The sequence below is a fragment of the Protopterus annectens genome, chromosome 12.part0, assembly GCF_019279795.1.
Source record: "Protopterus annectens isolate FY-2018-M chromosome 12.part0, PAN1.0, whole genome shotgun sequence".
Classification (NCBI taxonomy): domain Eukaryota; kingdom Metazoa; phylum Chordata; order Ceratodontiformes; family Protopteridae; genus Protopterus; species Protopterus annectens.
The window spans coordinates 928,741,013-928,767,379 of record NC_056746.1 but is presented as its reverse complement, the minus strand read 5'-3'; the positions used below and the strand labels follow the sequence as shown (position 1 = coordinate 928,767,379).

The 26,367-nt window shown below is 40.2% G+C and overlaps 1 protein-coding gene across 1 annotated transcript in view; it reads left to right on the top strand.

Moving 5' to 3' along the window:
* The window catches only part of LOC122816883 (SLAM family member 5-like), a 332,576-nt gene that overhangs the window by 254,889 nt on the left and 51,320 nt on the right, over nucleotides 1–26,367 (top strand). The window contains exon 4 of the mRNA XM_044089957.1: nucleotides 5,715–5,813. Within this exon, the coding sequence (XP_043945892.1) occupies nucleotides 5,715–5,813 (99 nt within the window). The remainder of the gene's footprint in view (nucleotides 1–5,714; nucleotides 5,814–26,367) is intronic.

Here is a 26,367-nt window from a genome sequence, read left to right as displayed (position 1 = left end):
CAGGCTTAGCATGAACAGTAACATTCTCTGCCACTGAAATTGCATGAAAACCCATATTTACAGAAAATGCATCTGGTCAGTGGAGGATTAAGTTTACATTTGGGCTGTTATCAAAACAGACTCCTTGCAAACATTTTTACAACCATGCATACATGTATTTGTTCTTTGATTCAACTTCCTGATTTCATTAAATTATATTCCTTATGTAATAAAGCACCACTTGTTAGAATGTGTTTTAAATTTGTAGTTTTAAGCATTCGTTTAATAAGCAAAGAAACAAAATGTATAAACCAATAATGACAACACCACCCATTTCAGAAAATTTCAACCATAAAAGGCTACTCAGACTTTTGTCATTACAATCCACCAATATCACTCAATACAAACAATCTCTGCAGAAGAGAAATCGTCTGAACAATTTCACATTAAAGAAATCTGTAACTAATGAAGAGATTGCCACAGGCAAACAACTTTACATCTAATGTTTCATCTACAAATTCAGTGCCTGTTGCCCTTGAAGAATTAATTGCCTATATTACATTAAAAAATTGGTTAACTGGTACTATTGCAACAGGAAATGACTAATCTGACAACAAGTTCATAGTTGCTAGGCATCTCATACAAAGGAGGACATACTTAGAAGTGTAGAACCCTTATCCGCCCTTAAAATGCACCAAATAATTAGCAATCAAACGGGCACTGCAATATTAATACTCCCATCTACATGACTATTCACAGTTATTAAAGATATTACTAGATTTTTTTTTTAAATCTTCCAGACGACACACATCTCTAAAAATAAATCTAAAAATATCATATTAAGATACACAGATAAGGCTACCTTTTAGCACTGCCCTCCATAGGATCATAGAATCATAGGAGATTACTAGGCTATCGACCCAGAGGTCATTTTAAGCCTAGCCATTTCAACCCAATATAATACCATAGCAGTACTAGTCAATATCTAATATTGCATTTAGTGATGACTGCTAATGTCAAGGAGAGTCGTGGGCACTATCCCCACTAAGAATTTACGGTGCCCCATCCACTTGTCCAGGTTCCTCTTGAACAGTGTCATAAAGGTGCTCTGTTTCACATATATTGGTAGTATTGGTAGCCTGTTCCAAAGATGTGGCAGTTGCTGGGAGATAAATCTGTCCCTCCAGCATGTCCTATTAAAGCCGCAGGCCATATTTAAGTCCAGTCATTACTGAGGAAAAATTAACAGTTGCTGTTCTGCTTAAAATATTCCCCAAACATCTAAAATATTAAGTTAGCTACAACATTCTAAATAATTCCTTAATATTCTAAAACATTTTATATGATGAACACAAGCTTACCATAACTAATCTCTTGTCACTTATGCTTGTTTAATTAGTATTTTAATGCCTTCTCATCTTGCCACTATAAAGAGGACAGCTGTAATTGTTAACAAGGAATGCGATGTTCTCAATAGTACCACACTTCCTTCTTGCCTCCTGATATAATGTTGCTGTGTCCCAGAACTATCAAATGCGGTAACTAAAATAATGACTTCATCCTTTGACATTTCTGTAACAAAGTACTCTGCCCAGTATGTGAGCTGTAGTTTTTTGTCCGCGATGTGAATGAATGAGAGGGTAGTATTAAGATGTGCAGGTTTTTACTACCTACCATTATAGATTGTTAACTTATCCAATAAAAGTTTTAATTTTAGCAGTGAAATTGGCTAATTGTGTCCTCTCTTCTGATTTGCTGTGGGCTGTATACACACTGATTGACTGCTGGTAGTTTGGGAAGGGAAGATTTTCACCCAGCACCTGCTACTCCCAGGGTTTGTCTACTTGTATAACAACATGCCCAATCCCTTACACAAGAGTAACATTTAATCTAGCCAATAAAATGTTTTCTTTTTCATCATGTTATTCCATTCACTTCCTTAACCTTCTCAAGTCTCTTATTATTTTGCCATTATTAAGAACATGCAGCATTCATACATTTCTTCATACCTCATTGCAGCAAATATCACAAATTAACACCATTAGAAAAAAAGCTTTGCCAGTTTTTTTACTATGTAACTGTAGTTTCACCATTCAAACAATATCCATATCTTGGTATCCACAGGAATAGTAAAGCCAACTCAGTCTCAATCTCAATTTGTTGGCCATACAAATTCACCAAAGCCCTGATTAAAAATCTCCTGCTACTTAAAACTGTCATGCATTCTGTTGTAGTAATGCTTCTACATTCGGCACTGACAGCCACTCCATGCACAGGCTTGCAGTACCACAGAAATAATCATCTCAAAGTGTGATTCACCAATGCTCACAAGGAGAACCTAGCATCTTCACACACCTGCAAGATGACTAGAATCAGCGGTAATCTGTTCAACATGCAATTGTATAGCAATACACCGCTGATCACCATAGCCAAGAGAAATACTTCATTACCATAACATTAGTGCAGTATTTACATACATCTAATGTACATATCATTAGGCTCATTTGCATGTGACTATTTCTAGGACTTTCAAAGGACTGGAAATATGCTCAGCAAAGGTCTATGAATCGCAACTTGCGGATAGTGTCTAGCTCGTGCAACTACACCACTGCACACATGCACAAATGACCAAGAAGAGCACCCAAAGTTCTTTTAAATACCTGTTAACCAACTGCTAAAGTGTACAAAACAAAATAGCCTGCTCTTTGCTTTGTGGCTTACAAAGCAGTTCATATTCTGGGGGAGGGGGCTTATCCGGTAACACTAGATCTGCTTTCTTAATAGACTTGCAAGTTACATTGAGCCACTCTTTCAGAAGTTACACCATAATGTGAGCTGCAGGAAAAAAATGGTTTACACTACTTCTCTGGCGCAAAGTACTGCATACATATTTGTGCCAAATTCATAAAGTACCTAATCCATACATTGATGCATTCTGAATTATGCGAGACTTAACGGATACCTTTTGAAAAACACAAATTGATCCCACTAACCCCATTACTGTCCCAGTTACATCACAAATGGGGTAAGATGATGGCAAAAGGTAAAGCTGCGATATCAAGTTCCTCCACTATGTATGCCAGCACAGTGCCTGACACGAACGCACACTTAAACTTCAGCAGGGCGCCGAGAAGAGCGCAAACTTTTGTTAATTACAATAAATAAAAACTGCTAAGAGGCTGGCCTTTATGGCGCCCTAGGCGGTCGCCTAGTTCGCCTATGCCTAAGGCCGGTCATGACCACGACTCATAAACATGTGCTTCAACAAGATACATTCATCGTCAAATGACGTGTCTTCAGATGTCATTCGAGCTGCTCTTACCAAATGTCCCTTTAGGACAGATTTCTTCTGATGGAAATGGTCACAACTGGAAAAGTGCAACAACATGCTTGAATACGTAGGCTTCCTGAAAATATTAGCTAAATAGCCTTTATGTACAGTGTCCTTTACCAATTTCACATCTAAATAACTGATAGTGTCCTCTTTGCATGTGTGTGTGAATCTTAAAAAAGAAGTACTGTTGTTTAATGCCTCCACAAAGCTACATGCGTCATCTGCACTCCCTTGAAACATGATGAAAATATCATCCAAAAACCTATGTTCACTGCCCTTAAGGCTGGAAAACTACATTTCCTCGGTACTAGGTTATGTTGTCTGATATTATACACACACACACACACACACACACACACACACACACACACACACACACACACATGTGTGTGTGTTTGTGTGTGTGTGTGTGTGTGTGTGTGTGTGTGTGTGTGTGTGTGTGTGTGTGTGTGTGTGTGTGTGTGTGTGTGTGTGTGTGTGTGTGTGTGTGTGTGTGTATGTGTGTGTGTGTGTGTGTATGCATGTGTGTGTGTGTGTGTGTGTGTGTGTGTGTGTGTGTGTGTGTGTGTGTGTGTGTGTGTGTGTGTGTGTGTGTGTGTATGTGCATGTGTCCGTGTGTGTGTGTGTGTGTGTGTGTGTGTGTGTGTGTGTGTGTGTGTGTGTGTGTGTGTGTGTGTGTGTGTGTGTGTGTGTGTGTGTGTCCATGTGTGTGCGTGTGTGTGTGTGTGTGTGTGTGTGTGTGTGTGTGTGTGTGTGTGTGTGTGTGTGTGTGTGTGTGTGTGTGTGTGTGTGTGTGTGTGTGTGTGTGTGTGTGTGTGTGCATCATGCATTTTAAGATCTCAGTCTTTTCCTTAAACGTATCTTTCTGTAAGATATATTGCTGGTGAAACTATTCTGTCTTATATGCATATCTTCCATATTTACTGTTATCTAGTACTTTCACCTTTTATCTATTCCGAGTTTGTAGTGACATGTCAGGCTCCCCTTCAAGTATATTAGTTATCTTTTGTCCCCCCGATATACTCCCCCACATCTACCTAATGTCACCACCTAGCACACTAGATTATGTAGTCCTAGCAAAACCCTGACCCTAACCATAAAGTCCTGCATCACTCCCTAAACCTAAGACTCCCTTCCCCCTCCCTAACCCTAAGACCCAAATGCTCCTCAAACCTAAAATCCCCCTCCCCTTCCTCAGTCTAAAGGTTACGATCATTCCCTAAACCTAAAATCCACCTTCCTTCCCTAAACCTAAGCTCCCAAATGCTCCAAGAAACAGATGAAGGCAATATTTGGTTGGGGTTTACCACTGTGCATCGGTGGGGGGGGGGGTGAAGGGGGTGCAAGAAATAACATGTTTCATGAAGTTTTGAGATTTCGATTTTATAATTATTTTTGATTTTTTGTCTTTTTTATCCAAGATATTACTCTTCTTTCCTTTGTTTGTGTATCATATGCTAGAGAATGCATTTTCTAAAGGATATGAAGTCTGAAACTCAAATGTCTATCATTATTTAGTGACATGGCTCCTCAACGATTTGCCGGAAAATCACCAATTGTATGAGTGACAGACCAAATATATAAGACAAAAATATGGACATTCTGTACAATTCTGGACAGTTGAGAAGTATGCTCACCATCCTGCAGAGGATGGAAATGAATAGGCCAAGGTGAAGGCCTTCACAAAGGCCAGAGGCACAAGGAGGTCAGCAGAAGTAGATGGATCAAAAGAGTGTATATACCTCTTTCTCACAATTTTCACCATGCCATTTATGACACCAAGCTAAAATTAAGAATATTGATTGTCCCAAATTCAAGCACTCCTAAGCAAACCTTACCTTTACACCGCTAGATCTGTTACCCTTCTCTCGTGCTCTTCTATTGTCGATAAATTAATATTTAATGTCAATTAATAAAGAAAGAAATTATGCTTTATTAATATTTCTTTATTCACTGCATTGTCTATTAGGTAGACGTTTCAAGTAAAAACATGAAAATAAACCTCTTACATGTTACAGTTAGCCTTACTTTCATTCTTTCCTACTGCCTTTTTACATTTTTCATTCTCCTGTCTACAAAAAACATTTGAGTTCAACTTTTAACAGTGTAGTCTTGAAGTTTTCCCTTTGATGCATTTGTTATACTTTTTTTGAAACGCAGCCTCACCTAGACACATCAGTGACCTATAGGGTCATAGCTCATGTCAGCACACAATTTATTTAACAAGTTGAATTCATGAATGATGATCCATGCCATCTCTTTTAGCTCTGGTCGACCAAAAGTACAGAACTTAAAGGGGGGAATGTTTAGTCCTGAAACAGAATGAAATAAGTTGCCACTGAATTGTCTATTGAATTATATGAGAAGGAACATAATACATGTCTTTTTTGTCTTTATTTAGAATTTGTCACATGGCTTGGTTTGACGGCATCTATCATAGTGCTTTTACTGGTGATCTTGACTGTCTTTTACTGTATCTGCCTAAAGAAGCAAGGCACTGGTAAGTACCTACTGAACCAAATGTGTTACAGATGTTCACCCATTGCCTGGTCCTTATATGTTCTACATGTGTTACACACTTTTTAATAAGTAACCCTGCCAGCCTATTCACTGGTAAGCTAATAGTGACTTTCGTACCCAAGCACATTCACTATCCCTCCTCGGGCTGTTTTTCTGTTATGCTTATGCCTTCCATGACTAAACGTGCATGTGTGTAAAAATGTTTTTATTTCTGTCTCCTTACGTACTCTGCTGCATCTGTTTCTGGTGGTAATTTGATGCTGAAGTTAATCTTACTGTGCCAGATTAAGTTGTCATTCCATTAAACATTGACATTGCTAACCTGTTAAATCCAATAGAAAGCACATGAAGCTGGAAACCAAGAAGTCACTGAAACTGTTTTATTTAAATACAAGTTAGCGCTTTCGTCTGGTGAGCAGACAATTTTAAACTTCACAATGAACCCCTTTTATACATACTTAAACAAAGTAATTAACTAACAACCAATAAAACTAACCAATTTGTTAATTCATTAATTGATTGTTAGAATTAATGAAAGCAGCCCAGAAAAAAGCCTAAAAACATCAAATAACAATAAGAAAACACATCCAAATTTATATTAATATTGCTTAAAAAACATATAAAATTATAATATATATATATATATATATATATATATATATATAATGTTTTCTTATTGTTAAAGTATGTATAAAAGGGGTTCATTGTGAAGTTTAAAATTGTCTGAAGAAGTCTGGTGATGCTCGCCAGACGAAAGAGCTAACTTGTGTTTAAATAAATCAGCTTGAATGACTTCTTGGTTTCCAGCTTCATGTGCTTTCTTTTGGATTGTTTGGTTTATTTGGCATTTTGGTTTTTCAAGTAACATTACTAACCTGTTATCCGACAGGTTCTGTGAAAATTTCACTCCCCTGTCCCCACCACACTTACCCCAAGACATCCCTACCACCTGTCCTCTACCTTGTATCTCTAAAGAGCAGGTTGGGAATGCCCTCTCTAAGGTCAAAATCACAGCTTCCATGGGACCTGATAACATCCCAAGCTGTGTCCAACATGAGCTCCAACAAGAATTAGCAACACCATTGGGGACTCATTCAGTCAAAGTCTAAGTACTGGCTTCATCCAAGCTGAATGGAAAAAGGCCACCATTATCCTCTTTCACAAAGGTGCTGCTTCCACTGACCCCATGAGCTATAGACCTATTAGCCTGACACGCCTTATCTGCAAGGCCACAGAGAGAATTATCATGGACCTTAACAACAAAGATACTGGTCATCTCCAAACACTTGACCCTAGTCAATTTGGATTTGTGAATGGGAGATCATGCCTGTTAAACCTGGTAGACTTCTTCGAGACAGTCACCAAGGCCCTTGATGAGGGGAAATCTGTGCATACAGCCTACATAGACTTAGCCAAAGCATTTGACACTGTCCCCCACTCCAGTATAATTGACAAACTCACCCAACTAGGTATCAACCCTTATATCATTAGATGGGTCGCTAACTGTCTCACTGATAGACCCCATAAAGTCAAAATACAGGACTCCACCTCCAACAGCAGATCCGTAACCAGTGGTGTTCCACACAGATCAGTCCTGGGACCTCTACTATTTGGAATCTATTTCTCTGAAGTGCAAGGTAAATCTAAAGGTGTGTGGCTAACAAAGTATGCAGACGACTGAAAACTGAGAGTGGTTGTAGAATCTCCAAACTTTGTCAACATTCTACAAGAGGGTCTTACACAAACAAATGATTGGTGCCAAGGTCATGGCCTTAAACTCAATGCAAAAATGTATTATCATCCCTTTCAGTAAGAGCAATGTTCCTGATAATTACCACATCAATAACAACACCCTAAGTATGCACTCAGCGGTGAGACACCTGAGCACATAGATCGACAGCGACCTTAACTTTGATCACCATGTCTCCACAGTGATAAGAAGGGCATTCTATATTGCTCATCTCATAAGTAAGGGCATTGCCTCCAGAAAAAAAAGAAGTTATAACATCCTCATACTCTTCCCTCATCAGGCCTATAATTGAGTACAGTGCCCCTTTTGGTATGTACCTTTCCAAGCACCTGCAGCAACTGGAGAGACCACAAAGACTCCTCACAAGGAAAATTCAATGTCTTCGGCATCTGTCCTATGAGGATCATCTGAAATCACTGTCACTTTATTCTGTTTCATACAGACTACTCAGATGTGATCTCTGCCTTGCATATAAGGCAATTTTTGGCCCTGCTTTATTGGAAATGCTGCATATCAGAAGTCAAATGGTACATGGGTTACTCGCTCTAAAGACATAAGCCCAGTATGTGACATTAACAGAACCTGCTGGAGGGACAGATTTGTCTCCCAGAGGTTACCACACCTTTGGAACAGACTCCTACCTCATGTCAAACAGAGCACCTCGTTGGCCCTCTTCAAATGCAATCTGGACAATTGGATGGGTAACCATAAATTCATTACAGGGTTCCACATATGTCCCTCTTGGACAGGGGTGACAAGTACTGATCATGGAAATAAGGGTAAAACTTGGCTAGACTTGTAAGGGCCCTAGGGCCATTAGCCTAGTAACCTCCTATGATCCTATCATCCTATGAAATGTGTGTAAAATTCACCCTCATCTTACAAGGTATGCAGTGTCCTATCTGCCCCATCCCCACACCTCTAAAACACATCATAATGTTGGTGCTCAAAAAGTAAGAGAGTTTACAATCCACTTTTTTATTTCCAGATTTGTCTCTTGTATGATAACTGTAGACTTTACACCTATATAGGAAGAGTAAAATTATATATATATATATATATATATATATATATATATATATATATATATATATATATATATGTGTGTGTGTGTGTGTGTGTGTGTGTGTGTGTGTGTGTGTGTGTGTGTGTGTGTGTGTGTGTGTGTGTGTGTGTGTGTGTGTGTGTGTGTGTTTTCATGTAGTAGTGTCAGTTTATTGTTTCAACTGTTTAACTTAGTTGTGATTGCCTGTTTATTTAACATATTTAAGAGGTTATTAATCTAAGTCAACAGAATCTTGACACTGGCTCACCAGCTTAACCATCTCCCTACTTATCAAATTAGTAGCATCTGAAACAAACATCAAAATTATCTGCACATTTAAGTGTTCACAACAAATGAAGGCACCATAGAAAAGTTATTACCTCCTAAAATTACCATCAGGTGAAAAAATATGGCTTGAAAAGTCTGAAAAAACTAAACAAAATGGTTAGTAGTTGCATATGAGTTATTTTAGAAGGAAGGGATGATGTCTTTATACAGTGAAAAGGAAAGTGCATGTTGTGAAGTATAACATTCAACTACTGACATCATATATGAATACACCAGTGTTTCATAATAATATAATAAAGAAGTGTTTAGTCCATGGGGCCATTAAGGTATAAATATATAAACCGTGGCCTTAGACTGAATGCAAATTAATAGATGGGAGTTCAGAGCATATCAGAAAAAGCATATGGAACTTGAACCTTGTGAAACACGAAAATGGTACACTCTTCTGTTCATAAACATGGTGTTTTGGTGTTTTTGAAGAAGAAAACCATAGTTCACCCTGCACTAGATGTCCACCTTGCAGACCAGGGTGAGATATGTAAGTTTACTATCTGCCGAATAGCTGTGGGATTTCATGCCCTGCAACCTGTCCAAGACACTGGGGACAGCTATAAGGTCAGGACAGAGCAAGAAGGGCCTGTTATGCCACAGAAGGTGCAGTTTGATTACTGTTATCAACCCTGCCCCCATCCTCTCTGTTACACAAGTTTGCTCAAATTATCAGAGTAGCAGGGACTTCCACTGTCTCTTCACTATATATATCAGCATTACATTATTCCAACAACATTTGATTGATATTTAAAATTTTAAATGAGCAAAGGTTTATGTATGACTCGCATAAATAATAAGCAAGCCTAACAGAGCAGAAAGAAGCTGCCTAATTGTGATGCCAGTAATCCAAGGTCAGTGATGAGCGTGGGCTGCTGAAGAGGGGTTAGAAGAGATGATCTGAGCATCCAGTGGACTCATCTGGTTCCCTGGAAGGCAGGTGTTACTATTTTTGGAGTTGCATTGACACCTGGAATAAGCTGAGTGTGGTTATCACTGCATCCTAAAGTAAGATAGCCAGATGGCAACAGATGTGTAAATGGCTGTGTACTGATGCATTCGATGAGAGTCACTATTCTAAAGAAAGGAGAATCCCTCAGTTCATTGGATAAATAGTGGAGGTACCTCACCCCTACTCTAAAGCTTCTCATGCCATTCCTCAATGGTACAAGCCAGGAAACAAATGACTGGAGAAGAGAGAAGAGTGCAAACAGATGATTGCAACCATACATAGAAAGCTGGTGAAGACAGAGTTTGGTGGAGGGTTACTGAAATATCCTCTTCTGTGTGGTGATGAAATGCAAGGAGAGAGTGAGATGGAGTATCCAAGATACAGATTTGTTGTCAGGGGCTGAAGAATAAGTGAGGAGTTTGAGGGGATGTCAGTTACACAAGTCTGCTACACAGGACTGAAATACAAGGGGGCAGGTGGTCACCAGCTGTCAGGCACATACTTGTGTTACCAGAGTCATGACACTTGTGGCAAAAGATGGGTGGTGTAACCTTATGCATCAGAGTTTCAGAGATAGAGCAATGACAGGAGCCAGTGGGAGGGGGAATAGCTTTATACATTACAGTGCTGGGTGAACATCTGCAGCAGAAAGAGGTAATGGAGTGCCACAGATGCAATAGAAACAGAAGGTGAGAGCAGAGTATACCTTTATGTGACAGAGTGCCTATAACATGACAACAACTGATGGAGGAAGGAGTGCAACATTTTCATCAAAGTGCTGGGAATATTAAGCTAACAAGATGAGATATGTGCATGTTTTCTTATTTGGCATTCAGAAGACAGGACAGGAAGGAGGAAATGGAAGGGGGGGTTACGTGCTCCTTGCACAACATTGTACACAACAGATTCACTATGCCTCCTGACTTTTGCATACAGCTAGTACATAAAGTTGAGGAATTTCCTATGTGCTCTTACTGTCACTCACTATACCCTTTTGTTGGTGAAGATCAAAGTGGCAGCAAGATAAAAGGGCAAATCAAACTTCTGTTCTCCAGCCATAGATTCTACCTCATCCTGTAGGATATCCAAGCATTCCCAAGACATTCAAAAGGCATAATCCATCTATCATCTCCTCAGTCAGATTAGGGGATTCTTTCCAATTAATCAGAACTGGAAAAAAGTCCAATGGAACCCATACAGGGGACATCCTTATAAGATCACTGAACTTCTTCATTTAGTTCAACTCATGTTGAAGGAGCCAAGACTTTACTAGAAGTATCTCTAGATTATCAGACTTATCATATAGTCTAGGGAGTGAACCCAGGAAATGTGCAGAGGAATTTTATTCCTACCACTTGTACCCATGATTTCACCCTTTTGGTTGCTATCTACAGTTTGTGACCATAGTTGAGTGTACAGGTGTATACTGACAGGTAAACTGTGGACATTATATCTCAGCTGCTATTTCATCATCACAGTTCAGTTCAGCATTGGCAAGCCTGTGGACATGGTCCTAAATCCGTCTGTCAGTCTCATGCTCCCTTTTGCTATTGCTCATTTAACATGGCTGCCTAATGGGCGCATGAGGCCTGTGGCCCTTGTAATGTATGGGAAGCTGGGCAGGACACCACCATTAACCAGAGCATTGTATCTGCAGGTGATCTAAACAGCAGAAAAAAAATAACCTGTTCCCATTCAAGTGCTTTAATTCAGTGCTTTAAATAATTTTGTTTTCATTTCCCTTGCTGAGGCCTGTAAACTCCCATTTCCTCCAACTTCTCCAAGCAGCCATTTTAAACAACAATTTATTGTAATCAGGCCACTTGGAGCTAACAGTTAGCATTCTGTTGTGAGACTACTTCCCTGCTAAGCAGATTGGCAGAGCATTTCTTCTGGCTCTTTGGCTGTTACACTGCCTGTCACTATGATTCTTTTGTTTGTCGCTCTGCATATAGCGTGCAAAGATACTGGATAAATGAAAGGCAGGAAGCTGAGAAAAGTGTCACTCTGCATTAATAGCATGGAATGTAAACTTAGAAACAGTTAACAGATCTAATTTCACATTACAGCATCAGTGGTAAAAGATGCCAAAACGGATTAAAGAGGAATGTAATAGAATGTAGCTAGGTGTCAGAGATGCAGGCATCAGTATGTAGAAAATTACATGTGTGGTACTACAGGAGGGTGGTGCAACAGGAATGAGTGAGATTTTAAGAAAAAAGGTAAAAATAACTCCCATTAGTTAACCAGGTAGGCCCACTGGACACATGGTTCCATTTCAGGGATGACCTAGCAATGTCTGGTGAAGTGACCTGTTCAGAGTCACACAGCAGACAAATGAGGGCTTAGAGAATCAAACCCTGTACCTTAATCATCTGCTCCAACTGCCAGACCAGATCGACACTAAGGAGGTACACAATAACTGATTAGTATGCTTTTTTTGGTGTGGAAGTGGGGAGATATGAATGAAGTTGGAAATAAAGGAGAAAATTATTGTTAGTACCTGGGTGGGTCAAAGAGAAAGCTGAGAAGTGATGAAGGAGTGTGGAAATTAGAAAGGTTGCAAAAGGAGGTTTGGAAGGCCGAATTAGCAAAATATTATGAGGAATATGAGGGTTCTCTGTGTGAAGATTGTGCTTGGTTGGTGTAATGGTTAAGGTCTTCACATCACAGACACAATGTAGGGAGTTTAATTTTAACCTCTGTTTTTGCTAGGCTTATAATAGTCTACAAACAGATTGCCTAGCATTTGACTATGAATCTGTTTTAAGTGAAAAGGGAACTAAAGAGGGTAAACCATAAAACAGATGAGAAAGGAGGACTTTAATGAAGGCAGTTATAGGAGACACATTGCCAGTATATACAATAAGTGGTCAGACAGATGTAGAAACACATCCTTACATAGGGAAGAGTACTGTAGGAGTTGATCGGGGGGAATCAGGACTCAGTTGTGAGGGTCCAGATAAGTGTGATGAATGAATGTCAAAGATGAGTTGATTCTCTGGTGGATAAAGAAACGGGTTGTGTAATAGGGTAGACTCTGAGAAAACAGAATGTATTTAAACTGAGAAGATAGGATGTATTTTGTTATTGTTTCGGTTATCTTTTGCACAGTAATGAGAAATCTGGATTTGTGATTATTTGGATTATATTATTTAATTTGAAAAACTATAACAAAACATTTAAAAGAGAAACAATGTGGCTTTGCTAGTTGTTACTTAGCTGATTTGTGTTATTGTTGTGGTGTAAGTGATCAACCATCATCAAGGGAAGGCCATACAGCACATGAAAAAAAAGTCATGTCCTATATAACAAATGGGGATAGGGACTAATGCTGGGGTCTGGCTTAGGCCTTTTCCTTAATCAGCAAATGTGAAGTATAAGTTTTAGTGGTTTACTATCAAATTTTCAAATCTAACTCCATCGACTGCACTTTGTTCGAACACGGAAAGTCGAACACAGCAATGCAGAACTCCAAAAGCCAACCTAGGAATGGGTTTTAACATGGGTCGAGATAGGTGTTCACTGCTATTGCAGAACTACAAACCTCGCCCCTATCTCGACCCATATTAAAACCCGTTCCTAAGTTGGCTTTTGGAGTTCGACATTGCCATGATCGACTTTCCATGTTCGAACAAAGTGAAGTCGATGGAGTTAGATTCAAAAATTTGATAGTAAACCATTTTAGTTTATAATACATTTTTGAATGTGACTCTTTAATGTATATTATTATGGAATTCAAAACAAAAATAATGGTATGGTCAAAACCTCTGAGGAAATTTATAAATGAAAAGGACATACTTGATGTGTGCAGGGGGCAGTGGCATCTGTCCTCTAATTTTGTGGAGGAATCTGTAGTTAAGTAAATCAAGCCTGTCTCTGTGAGTGCAGAAGGATGGAGCCCTGACTGAGATCCAAACAACTGGGTTTGATTAGCAACCATGACACTGGAGAAGCCAGGTAGGGAGGGGGAGGAGTGAAGCAGGTGTGTCCAGCTCACCTCTTACAGAAACAGCGTCCTCAATCTCCTCAGCAGCCCTTGATGCTGGTCATGTTGAGTTCAGGGGTGAATAAGGCAGGTCTGGTGGCCTGGTGAACACGGACAGGAGTTGTTGGTAGTTAATGGTCAACTGTGGGAGGAGGGACTATTTTTCTTCCCCACTCCTGCTAATAACTTGTCTGCCCATGTTGTCTTCTGTTTTACAATACTTGTATCACTAATTCTCATTTTGAAAGTCTAGTCCAAACATCCTAGGGTTGCCACCTTTTCAAATGGCCAAAGTGGGACATTTTTGGTACAAACATCAGATTTTAGAGGCCGACACATACCCACGGCCAGTACAAAGGATATAACTTAACTTTTTTGCCTAAATAAAAGCTTATTCTTGTAGCATTTTAGTTGTTTATTCTGTTTCTTATAACATTTTGGTATTTTAGATACAGAATAACTGTTTTATGCAACTATTGCATAAAATATAGGAAATCATTTTGTCCTAAAATCTCAGGACATTTGCCATTTTTACAATTTTTTTGTCAGGACACAACTGCCCAAAGAGGGACTGTCCCTCGCAAAGTGGGACAGGTGGTAACCCTAAAACATCCAGCACATCCTAAGTGCATTATATGTTATTGCAGCTTATTGTTTGTATGTCATCAGGTTCAAATAATGGACAATTTTTGTTGCCCTTTTCTGAACTCATTTTGTCCTTGACATTCCTCTTCACAATGAGGCCTCCACAACTGCAAATAACACTATGTATGGCACTTTGTTAAGAATAGAAAACGAGGGATAATAACATTTTGTTCTTTATAGTGAATTTCCTTGTCCTTTGATTCCATGAGAAATTCTGACTCCCTGACTAGTAAGTCATGATCCTTGTTATCAACTATGTAATCCTCAGCCGTAATATTATAAACCCATCTCCTGTGCTCATGAATGCGATCTTGAGTTAATTAAACCCTTCCTATTAAGGACAACTGCTTCCCACCACCTGAAGAAAGTAGTCCACTTTTTTTCTGGGGAGCATCATTACCTCAAATTTGGAGTTCTGTCACTTTCTACTTAACACAAAATCACTTTATGCATAGCAGAAATCACAATCAGATGGCCCAAATGGACACCAATCTCTGAAAATAACAAGGATGTCAATTCTAGGTCCCTGACTAGACACGCTTCCACCCTTACTATGCAATGCATACTACAGTGTCATCAGTCTAATGTACCTATGTTAATGATAAGGACAGCACAACTGTGATACTCTCTGACAGTAACACACAGATACTCACGGAGTATAATGCATACTACATTGCCATCAGTTATCAATGAGGGCAGCCCATCTGTGTGAAAACTGTGATACTCTGACAGTAACACACACATGCTCACTGAGTACAATGCATAGTACAGTGTCATCAGTCTGATGTACCTATGTTAATGATCAGGACAGCACAACTGTGATACTCTCTGACAGTAACACACAGATACTCACGGAGTATAATGCATACTACATTGCCATCAGTTATCAATGAGGGCAGCCCATCTGTGTGAAAACTGTGATACTCTGACAGTAACACACACATTCTCACTGAGTACAATGCATAGTACAGTGTCATCAGTCTGATGTACCTATGTTAATGATCAGGACAGCACAACTGTGATACTCTCTGACAGTAACACACAGATACTCACGGAGTATAATGCATACTACATTGCCATCAGTTATCAATGAGGGCAGCCCATCTGTGTGAAAACTGTGATACTCTGACAGTAACACACACATACTCAGTGAGTGTAATGCATACTACATTGTCATCAGTCTGATGTACCTATGTTAACAATGAGGACAGCCCGTCTGTGTGAAAACTGCGATACTCTGACAGTAACACACACATACTCAGTGAGTGTAATGCATTCTATATCGTCATCAGTCTGATGTACCTATGTTAACAATGAGGACAGCACATCTGTGTGAAAACTGCGATACTCTGACAGTAACACACACATACTCAGTGAGTGTAATGCATACTACATTGTCATCAGTCTGATGTGCCTATGTTAACAATGAGGACAGCACATCTGTGTGAAAACTGCGATACTCTGACAGTAACACACACATACTCAGTGAGTGTAATGCATACTATAGTGTCATCAGTCTGATGTACCTATGTTAACAATGAGGACAGCACATCTGTGTGAAAACTGTGATGTTGCCTGACAATTGATTTAAGTACTCTGGCAGCACTATGTGTTGTAGCAATGGTGAGTGCAGTGCATCTGTGCAAAGACTACGGTACTGCCCTATGATCAAATTTAGTATTTTAGCAGCATTCTAACCTATGAGAGTGGTAATAGGAGTATGTCTCTATGAGAGTTCTGGTACTGCCTGATGGTTACATGTAGCAGGCTGATATCGTTCTGACCTACAACAACCGAGATTGCAGATGTGCTACTGCCTGACAGAGAACATAGTATCATGACACTTTTCTAACAGATGGCAGTGTCATTCATGATAGGCACAGCACTTAATAAAATGGAAAAAAGAACCACTGCACTATACTGAGGTAGCTACTTTCCACGGTGTATCTCACAAGTTGTCACACTTATATCTTTGCCACAAGCAATACACAAACAATTATGGTGACCTCACTGAGTATTTTAAAGGCATTCTACCTGTGCAGGTTTCACATTGTGTACAGTATGCAGACGCCACAAGGGCATATATGATGCTGTTGGTTTTCGGAAACTCTAAATTCATATGGTGAAGACTCTATGATCAGGTTTCCAAAAACTGAATTAAAAAAAAAAAAAAACAAACAAAAAAAAGCAAATCTATGTTTTTGCCCCCTGCACCCCATATACCACTGCAAATTATATATACCAACTCCAAGATCACAATACAGTGGGGAAAAAGTATACATTTCCATTTGAAGCAGTTCTATGTAGATCACAGTACAGTGGAGATCAGGGAATTTACCCTTTTCCCCACTGTAGTGCAGTTTTGCAGTTGATTTATATAATTTTCAGGGGACATGGGGTCCTGACCATATGAATTTTGAGTTTCTGAAAACTTTATGAGGTAATATAAACCCAATGTTGTGAAGAAATGTATATGGGTAAATGGTTCTAGATACCAGCATGGAGTACAGTAGTGAAAATGTCATTTTCTGAAATAAACAGTAAAACAAGTTATTTCCAATTACTTTCTAAGGTCATTTTCTGTGGAGGGGTAAAGTACCCCATCCTCTCTATGTAGACAGTATTATCCTGTCCTCAGCACCCCTCACTTACTAAATCATCTCTGAGGTTTCTGTACCTTGGAGAAACATGAGTTCACCCATACAGTACAGCATCACTTCTTTGCACACTTGTGACTTGACCTCTTGATTTTGCACAACTCTCCATTGATATGCTGTCCTACTCCCAATTCACTTTATATTGCAGCACATATTACTCATACAGACATTATGCTAGAATACTTGATATGTGTAGCGCAGCTACAGTATAAGGAAAATCTGTATTCCTGGGATACATCTGAGATGCAGAACTCAGAATCTGTTTTTTCACTATCAATAGCTATTATATGCAGGTGATGTTAAACTAAAACACTGTTATAAAACATTTTTTTTATTTTCAGTACACCACCAGCTGAAATGTTTTATTAATAACTTCATTCACCAGCAGTAAATGGAGCAATATGTCATGGGGATGATATGGCTAATTCATGTGTGGTGGATAGCTCCTATCTTGCTAAATTCATTATGCCAAATTGAGTAGGCTGTATAATGCCCTAAGAACCAGTACATTTTATTAACAACCAGTTTATAATTCACTTTAGGCATTTATTTATTTATTATTTGATTTGATTTATTCAACCATTGTTAAATCAGTTAGTCCCAATAAGCTAGTAGCCTCTTTTCTGAGACCTAAGGTGGTATTTATATTACTACGGGAAATTTAATCAGGGCACTGGGGAACTTCCTCTGAACTTCCTCTACTGTTTTCTATAGGTGTCATGGGATCTTTTAACTCCACCTGAGATATGTCCAACTCAGGCAGATAGGGCTTCAGTTTAATGTCTCATCCAAAGAACAACACATTCCAGAGTGTAACACTCCATTCCACACTTATGCCGCACTGTAGTGTCAGCAATCGATCCACCTGGAGTGGAAATAAAGTTTGCTGCACCTCTAAGTCATAATAGACAATATGCACGTTAAGAGAACATTCCATACTAGGGTACATTTCCCTTCTTTGCATATTTGGAATTGTAATTAGTAATTAAAAAATCTTGTATTATTACTAATTAATGTAAATTGAACAACATAAGTTTCTAAATGATCCAAGAATCTGCAGATAATGGGTGTACTTTGTCCTGAAAACTACTTGTGAAATAGAAAGAGTATGTTCTTACAGTAGATGGGCTACAAGGGTGCCAAACATGCTCCTATATGATGTCTGAATTTGTGTTAGATTCACTTTGGGGTGCAGTACAGATGCAACATTAGAAGCACTATCATGATTGTCCCCCATGCTTTCCCGTACACTCAGTGCAAACAGTAACAGCAGCCAATGGCTTTATCTACTCAGATTCCGATTACACTCTATGCTTCTTGAAGAGTATATTTTCTCATTGTTCTATTAAACATGTCAGCTGCTTCAGATGCAGTACCATGATTAATTATTTCATATGGCTGACTATAAAGTCTTAATCACAGAAAGCTTTATACAGACACTGAGAAGATTATTTTACAGTATACACTGAAAGAAAGTAAATGATGCGATACTTAACTTGATTTACAGCAGACTAACAGTAACTATGTTAGCTTTTGTGCAATGTTCTAAATGGAACAGGGAGACTGAATGGCACTGACATGAAATGAGGAGCACGGCTCCCAAATAGGAACATACTAGGCCAGTAATCACAGGGACCAAAAATGCCTAGTAATCTATACCTTTAGGCAGATTTACACAAAAGTTCTTGCCACACTTTACAAGTACTTAATAACACTTACCTCCCAAACTGTGTGTGTGAGTGTGTGTGCATGTGTGTGTGTGTGTGTGTGTGTGTGTGTGTGTGTGTGTGTGTGTGTGTGTGTGTGTGTGTGTGTGTGTGTGTGTAAATGTTGCTGCTGAGATGGAATTGCTCCGCTGTGTGTGTTGTTGCAGAGATGGAATTGCTCTGCTGTGTGTGTTGCCGAGATGGAATTGCTCTGCTGTGTTTGTGTTGCCAATATGGAATTGCTTTGTTGTGTTTGTGTGTTGCTGAGATGGAATTGCTCTGCTGTGTGTGTTGCAGAGATGGAATTGCTCTGCTGTGTTTGTGTGTTGCTGAGATGGAATTGCTCTGCTGTGTGTGTATGCTGCCGAGACAGAATTGCTCTGCTGTGTTTGTGTGTTGCCAAGACGGAATTGCTGTGTCTCTGTGTTTATGTGTTGCTGAGACAGAATTGCTGTGTATGTTGCCGAGACAAAGTGTGTGTGTGTGTGTGTGTGTGTGTGTGTGTGTGTGTGTGTGTGTGTGTGTGTGTGTGTGTGTGTGTGTGTGTGTGTGTAACATGCCCCAGTTAAGTACACCTGGTGGTTAGTGCTACTCAGGCTCAAACCCTGTACTTTAGGTACTAGAAGTAAGAGCCTGAATTCTCTACCGCTACCATCAGTTCTGATGCAAGGAGCCGAGTCCATAGCTCTCAACTGTCCAGATTTTTGTTTGGCTCATGCTTTTGGTCTGTACCTCTTAAAATTTGTGGTTTTCTGGCAAATCAGTAAGAAATGAATTCACTACATAATGCTAGACATTTAAGTTTCAGTCTTCCTATCTTTCAGGAAATGCATGGTAACACAAGGCATTTTATTCTAGCAACTTTCTAAGATTATACAAGCAATGTTTAAAAAGTGTCCCTGGTTTTGGGCCTTTGCCACCTCCCAGTAAATGTTGGCTTTTTCCAGATTTGTTATGCTGCAAAGTTGCGAAACATAGTTGAGTGTCAGGTGGATTTTATAAGGAGCTGAGTGCTTTAGGGAAACAGAAATTTAGTGCTGCTTATGCTAAGTCTGTTTGCATTGTAGTAGCACAACAGGTAGTATATTTGCTTTGGATGCAGAAGGTTGTGGGTTCTACTCCCACTCCCACTGTATGTATTGCTGATACTTTACTGTGTTTTACTTTAAAGTGGTGGATGCTGCAGCCCTGAGAATGTCCTCCTTTGGAAGAGCTACCTAGCATTATGAACCTGTTGTCAGTTTGTCATCCAGTGCTTATTGCAATATTACTAGCTTATCATTTTTTTTTATTTAAAGTAACATAGGCAGTTTATTCTTCAAGGGCAACAGGCACTTTGTTTCATCTACAGACAGTGAAGTATAACGTTGTTTGCTAGCAGCAATCTCTTCATTAGTTACAGATCTCTTTAATGTGGTAGTATTTAGACGGCTTTTATTTCTGCAGAGATTGTGCATGTTTACTGATATTGGTGGATTGTAATGACAGAAGTTTGAGTAGACTTTTATGATAGAAATGTTCTGAATTGGGCTGTTTAGTCATTATTGGTTCATACATTTTGTTTTATTGTTTATTAAAAGAATGTTTAAAACTACAAACTTAAAACACATTCTAACAAGTGGTGCTGTATTATACAAGGAATATAATTTTATGCAGTTAGGAAGGTGAATCAAAGAATAAAATACATGTATGCATGGCCCTAAAAATGTGTGCAAGGAGCCTATGGTTTGAAAAGAGCCCAAAGGTCCAATGGCCAGATGCATTGATTCAAATGACAAATTCATCACTATAACAGGAACAGGCAAGCAAAACTGAGGGTAATGCTACTCAATGCTAGAAGTCTAAATCTCAAAATGCACTCACTCGAGGCACTCCGTAAAATGGAGAACATCAATATCTGTGCAGTGACTGAGACCTGGTTCAAGGCTCTAGAGAGTACCCCTGCATTACCAGGCTATAATTCATACCACACTTTTCAGCCATCTAACTTGGACCAGAACACCAAAGACGGAGATGTGTCCATATTCATTAAAGATATCCACACCTCCAGGCTAGTTGCACAGCATAATGCACCAAGGTTATCCAAGTGCAACTAACTCTGAGCAAAACTGCAATCCCAGTTGTAGCTTGCTACAGACCCCCACCATTGCCCAGGATTCCCACTCCTCTTTTCTTGATATACTGGAAAATATTAGGGTTCAACCAAACACCCTAATAATGGGCGATTTCAACTACCCTACCATTAACTGGGAAAACTACTCATGTGCCAACTCGTTTGCTCAATGCTTTCTGAAATTCATAAATTACAATGCCCTGGATCAACTTATCCACACCCCCACCAGGGGCAACAATATCCTAGATCTAGTCATTACCAATATGAGTGACCGGTGTTCCACACCTGAAATCAACTGCTCGTTGGTCAGATCCGGCCATAAGTTAATCACCCTAGATATCCACATCCTGCCCCCACTCACCATTAAGGAAACCATGGTAAAAAATTTCTCCAAAGCCAACTTCATGCTTCTTAAGACAGAAGTGGTGAACTTCATGACACCCATGCAGATGGACAATACAGTTGCTAAGCACTTACATGAGTGCATGGATCGTGCTATCCCAAACAGAACCAAACACTATCCTCCAAAAAAAGGAAGCCAATCTTGTGGTCCCCTGCCATAAACAAACTCTACAACAGAAGGAAGAAACTGTTGCAAAAGAGAGTAAAAGACTCTACAACAGAAGGAAGGACCTGTTGCAAAAAAGAGTAAAATCCCATGAGTGGAGGAGCTCCCTGGACAGCCTCAGTAAGAAGATGAGATACCTTATAAGATCCTCCAATGCTAGCTATGAAAACAAAATCGCCACTGATTCTAAGGGCAACCACAAAGCATTCTATAGCTAAGTTAAGAATCTCAATGGTAACACCCAGATCTGCTCTGAGTTACAGTACAACAGCATAAAAATTACAGAACCAACTGATATTGCCAACATCCTGGCAAATAGGTTCAGTGCTAACTTTACCCCCCTCTCACCCCCTAAAGGGTCCATATCTATACAAAAAGAATGCAGAGCCCCTGTAATCACATCTATGCAGGTAGAAGCTGCACTCTCTAAAACCAAAAACACAGCATCCATGGGATCGGACAACATCCCAGGCTAGGTTTACACAAACTTCAGAATGAACTGGCTCCCCACCTAAGCACCATGTTCAGTCATAGTCTCACGTCAGGCTTTATGCCCATTGAATGGTGCACAGCAACAGTTATCCCACTCCACAAAGGGGGAGCCACCACTGATCCTGGGAACTATCACCCTATTAGCCTGACGAGCTTGGTCTGCAAGGCCATGGAACTCATAAACAAAGACATTAGTAGCCTCCAAACTCTGCACCCCACCCAGTTCGGGTTTGTGAAAGGCAGATCATGCCTTCTGAACCTGATTGACTTCTTTGAGGCAGTCACCAAGGCCGTAAACAAGGATAAGGTGGTTCACACAGCCTATCTTAACCTTGCTAAGGCTTTCAACACCATCCCCCATTCTGAAATTATAGCTAAACTCATTAAACTAGGTATAAATCCCTACATCACAAGATGGGTTGCCAACTGGCTCACTGACAGAACCCACAATGTAAAAGCTGCAGACTCCAAATCTGACTTCAAACCAGTGACAAGTGGAATACCACAGGGTTCAGTCCTGGGATCTCTCCTGTTTGGTATCTACTTCTCTGAAGTACAGTCTAACACAGAAAGCCTCTGGCTAATGAAGTTTGCAGATGACTGTAAACTAGGAGCCATAGTCAAGTCCCCAAATGATGTGGCCATCCTACAGAAGGGCCTCACTGAGACAGATGCCTGGTGTCAGAGCCATAGCCTCAAGCTCAATGCCAAAAAGTGCATTGTCATTCCCTTTGGTAAAAATTCTGTACCCATGAACTACCACATAAATGGCAGTCTAATTAATGCCGAATGTGTGATGAGACCTTGGCACCCAGGTGGGCAGTCGTCTCTCCTTTGATAATCAAATTACCACAGTAGTCAGGAAATCCTTCTATGTGGCACACCTCACCACAAAAGGGTTCTCATCCAGGAAAAAAGAGGCCATTGTTCCCCTCTACTCAGCACTCATTAGACCCATTATAGAGTACCATGCTCCTTTTGGAATGTACCTCACAAGACATCTGCAGCAGCTGGAAAGGTCACAGAAGTACCTCACAAAGATGATTACTGGCCTCAAATAGATGCCTTACACTGACCGTCTCAAAAAACTCCACCTTTACTCTGTAGAATATCACCTACTCCGAGGAGATCTCTGCCTAACATATAAAGCTATATTAAGCCCAGAGCTGTTGGACATGCTAAACCTAAAAAAATCCCAATCCCTCCAAGCTACACACTCTAGGGACCTAAACCTTGTCACCACAATAAACAGGACATGCTGAAAGGATAGATTCCTGTCCCAGAGACTTCCTATACTTTGGAACAAGCTACCCATCTATGTCAAGCAAAGTTCCTCATTAGCACTCTTCAAGAAAAATCTTGATGAGTGGATGGGAAATTGGAAATACACCCTGACCCTGGGGATCACTTCTATGGCTCTACTCGACAGGGGCACAGGAAATTAACTTTCTTGGGTGGCTTAAGCCAGGGAACCAGGGAATATTAACTGAACTGGAAGTTTTGACTCTGCTCTTCAGTCAGTGCTTGCTGAATTTTATTATTTGTTAGTAATTGCAGGTGTGGGGGTAGCCACATTCTTTGATTTCCTGTCCTTGCCTATTTAAGTGGTACAGTTTGAAATATTTTCTGCTTAAAAACCTCAGCTTTGGCCGGCTAAGATCTAGCTGTATTCAACTGGACGTATAAGAGAATTTAAGTACCTTTATCTGCACTTTGTTTCAAAGAATACAGTATTTAAATTGATTTAACTGTGTTGCAGGAATATTAACTGAAATGGAAGTTTTAACTCTGCTCTTCAGTTAGTCCTACCCACCCTCCCTGTTTTTGTTTTGGTGTTAATCTTAGTGGCCTTGCAACTGCCTGCCCCTCTTGTAAATTTGTGTTTGGATACTCCTTCTGGGCCCATCTCATTTGCTCACTCAACTGAGTGCAGTGAGATCATATTCTGATTTCAGGCACCCCTACTGTGTACAAAGAGAGCATCTGGGAAACAGAAGAAAAAAAATTAAGCTTGTTTCCTGCCTTTCCTGTTAAGTGGTATAGACTGTTTGTAGGCTTCTGAGCCCCCAAGCCCTTCTGTGTTGGAGGGAAGCCTTCTAGCTTAGTTTTTTTTTCTTATAACTAGCCAGTTTTCTAGTTTCAGCACTCAAATCTGTTTCTTTGAACTCAGCATTGTTCAGAACTCATTGTAAGCACTACATAAGCTGCAAATTACTACAGCACTCAACTTTCCTCACTTGTCTAGTGGAAAGCAGTTTTTAGTACTTAATAAAAAGCACTTATCCAGGCATGTCTAAGGGTCAGCTCCCAGTGATTTCTCCTGTCTACCGATGAATCTGGGCATCTTGGGGCAATGCAGCAATTGCCTCATGTACACAGACAACCCTCTCCTCCTACCACCCAACACTACAACCTGTGAGAGATACACTTATATAGCCAAACTGGAAGCAAAGCTCTCTTCACCCAAGACTGGACTAAACAGTCAAGAGGAGAGGGTAAACACTTGCACCACACCACACTCATCACATAGTCCCTCAAAACCTACACCACCAAAACACACACATAGAAACACAAAACACACACCTACAGTCACGGAGGCTCTCAATAAAAACCTGCCCAAGCATCAGGGACATCCAAAGCATAAACGCAAGCAAACTCCACCCCCCAACACAACCCAAATGACACATAGCCCACAAACTCAGTGTGCCACTCAACCACAGCCCATAAGGCATAACAACGTACCCAACACACTAGTCATAGGTGACTCTATAGTCAGGCACACTGATGTTCCACTCACTAGACTAAACAAGGAGAAAGTTACTGTCAGCTGCCTGTCAGGTGCCAAGATCCGCCACATAACGCATGCACTCAGGTCACTCCACAATAAGTACAAATATGACACTGTCATTGTCCATGCTGGTGTGAATGACCTCAGATGTACCTCCCTGGACTACATGAAAAGAGACATGGAGGAGCTCTCCGATCTTGTATCCCAGACAGGTATGACCCTAACCCTGAGTAGCATCCTGCTATCACCCAGAATTATACCACAGTACAAGGACAAAATGATTGACTTCAACAATTGGCTAAGCTTCTGGTGTCAGTCTAAGGGGATCCAGTATTTGTCTGCCTGGGATGACATGATCGACAGTCCACGATGCTTTGCCAGAGATGGCCTGCACCTGTTGCCCTTAGGATTCCGGTTACTGGCTAAGACTCTTGCCACCCCTATAGTGCCTTTTTTAGGCAAGGTTCAAATGACAAATTCACCACTGTAACAGGTACAAGCAAGCAAAATCTGAGGGTAATGCTACTCAATGCTAGAAGTCTAAACCTCAAAATGCACTCACTCGAGGCACTCCTTAAAATGGAGAACATTGACATCTGTGCAGTGACAGAGACATGGTTCAAAGCTCCGGAGAGCACCCCTGCATTACCAGGCTTCAATTCATACCACACCCTTCGGCCACCTAACCCAGAAAGAAGCACTAAAGGCAGAGGCGTGTCCATATTCATTAAGGATATCCACACCTCCAGGCTAGTTGCACAGCATAATGCATCCGAGATTATCCAAGTGCAACTAACTCTGGGCAAGACCGCAATCAAATTGTAGCTTGCTACAGACCCCCCACCATGCCCCAGGATTCACATTCCTCATTTCTTGATACACTGGAAAGTATTAGGGTACAACCCAACACCCTAATAATGGGCAATTTCAACTACCCCACCATTAAATGGGAAAACTACTCATGTACCAACTCTTTTGCTCAACGTTTTCTAGAATTCATAAATTCCAACACCTTGGATCAACTTATTCACACCCCCACCAGGGGCAGCAATATCCTAGACCTGGTTATTACCAACATGGGAAACCGGTGTTCTGCACCAAAGGTCAATTCCTCATTGGTCAGATCCAACCACAAGCTAATCAGCCTAGACATCCACATCCCACCCCCAGCCCCAATTAGGGAAACCATCGTAAAAAACTTCTCAAAAGCTAACTTCACACTTCTTAAGACAGAAGTGGCAAACTTCATGACACCCATGCAGATGGACAGTAGAGGTATGACTGCTGAATCCTACACAAATGCACTTTATAAGCACTTACACGAGTGCATGGATCATGCTATCCCTAACAGAACCAAGATGTTATCCTCCAAAAAAGGAAGCCAATCTGGTCATCCTCTGCCATAAACAAACTCTACAACAGAAGAAAGAAACTTGCAAAAAAGAGTAAAATCCCATGACTGGAGGAACTCCCTGATCAACCTCAATAAGAAGC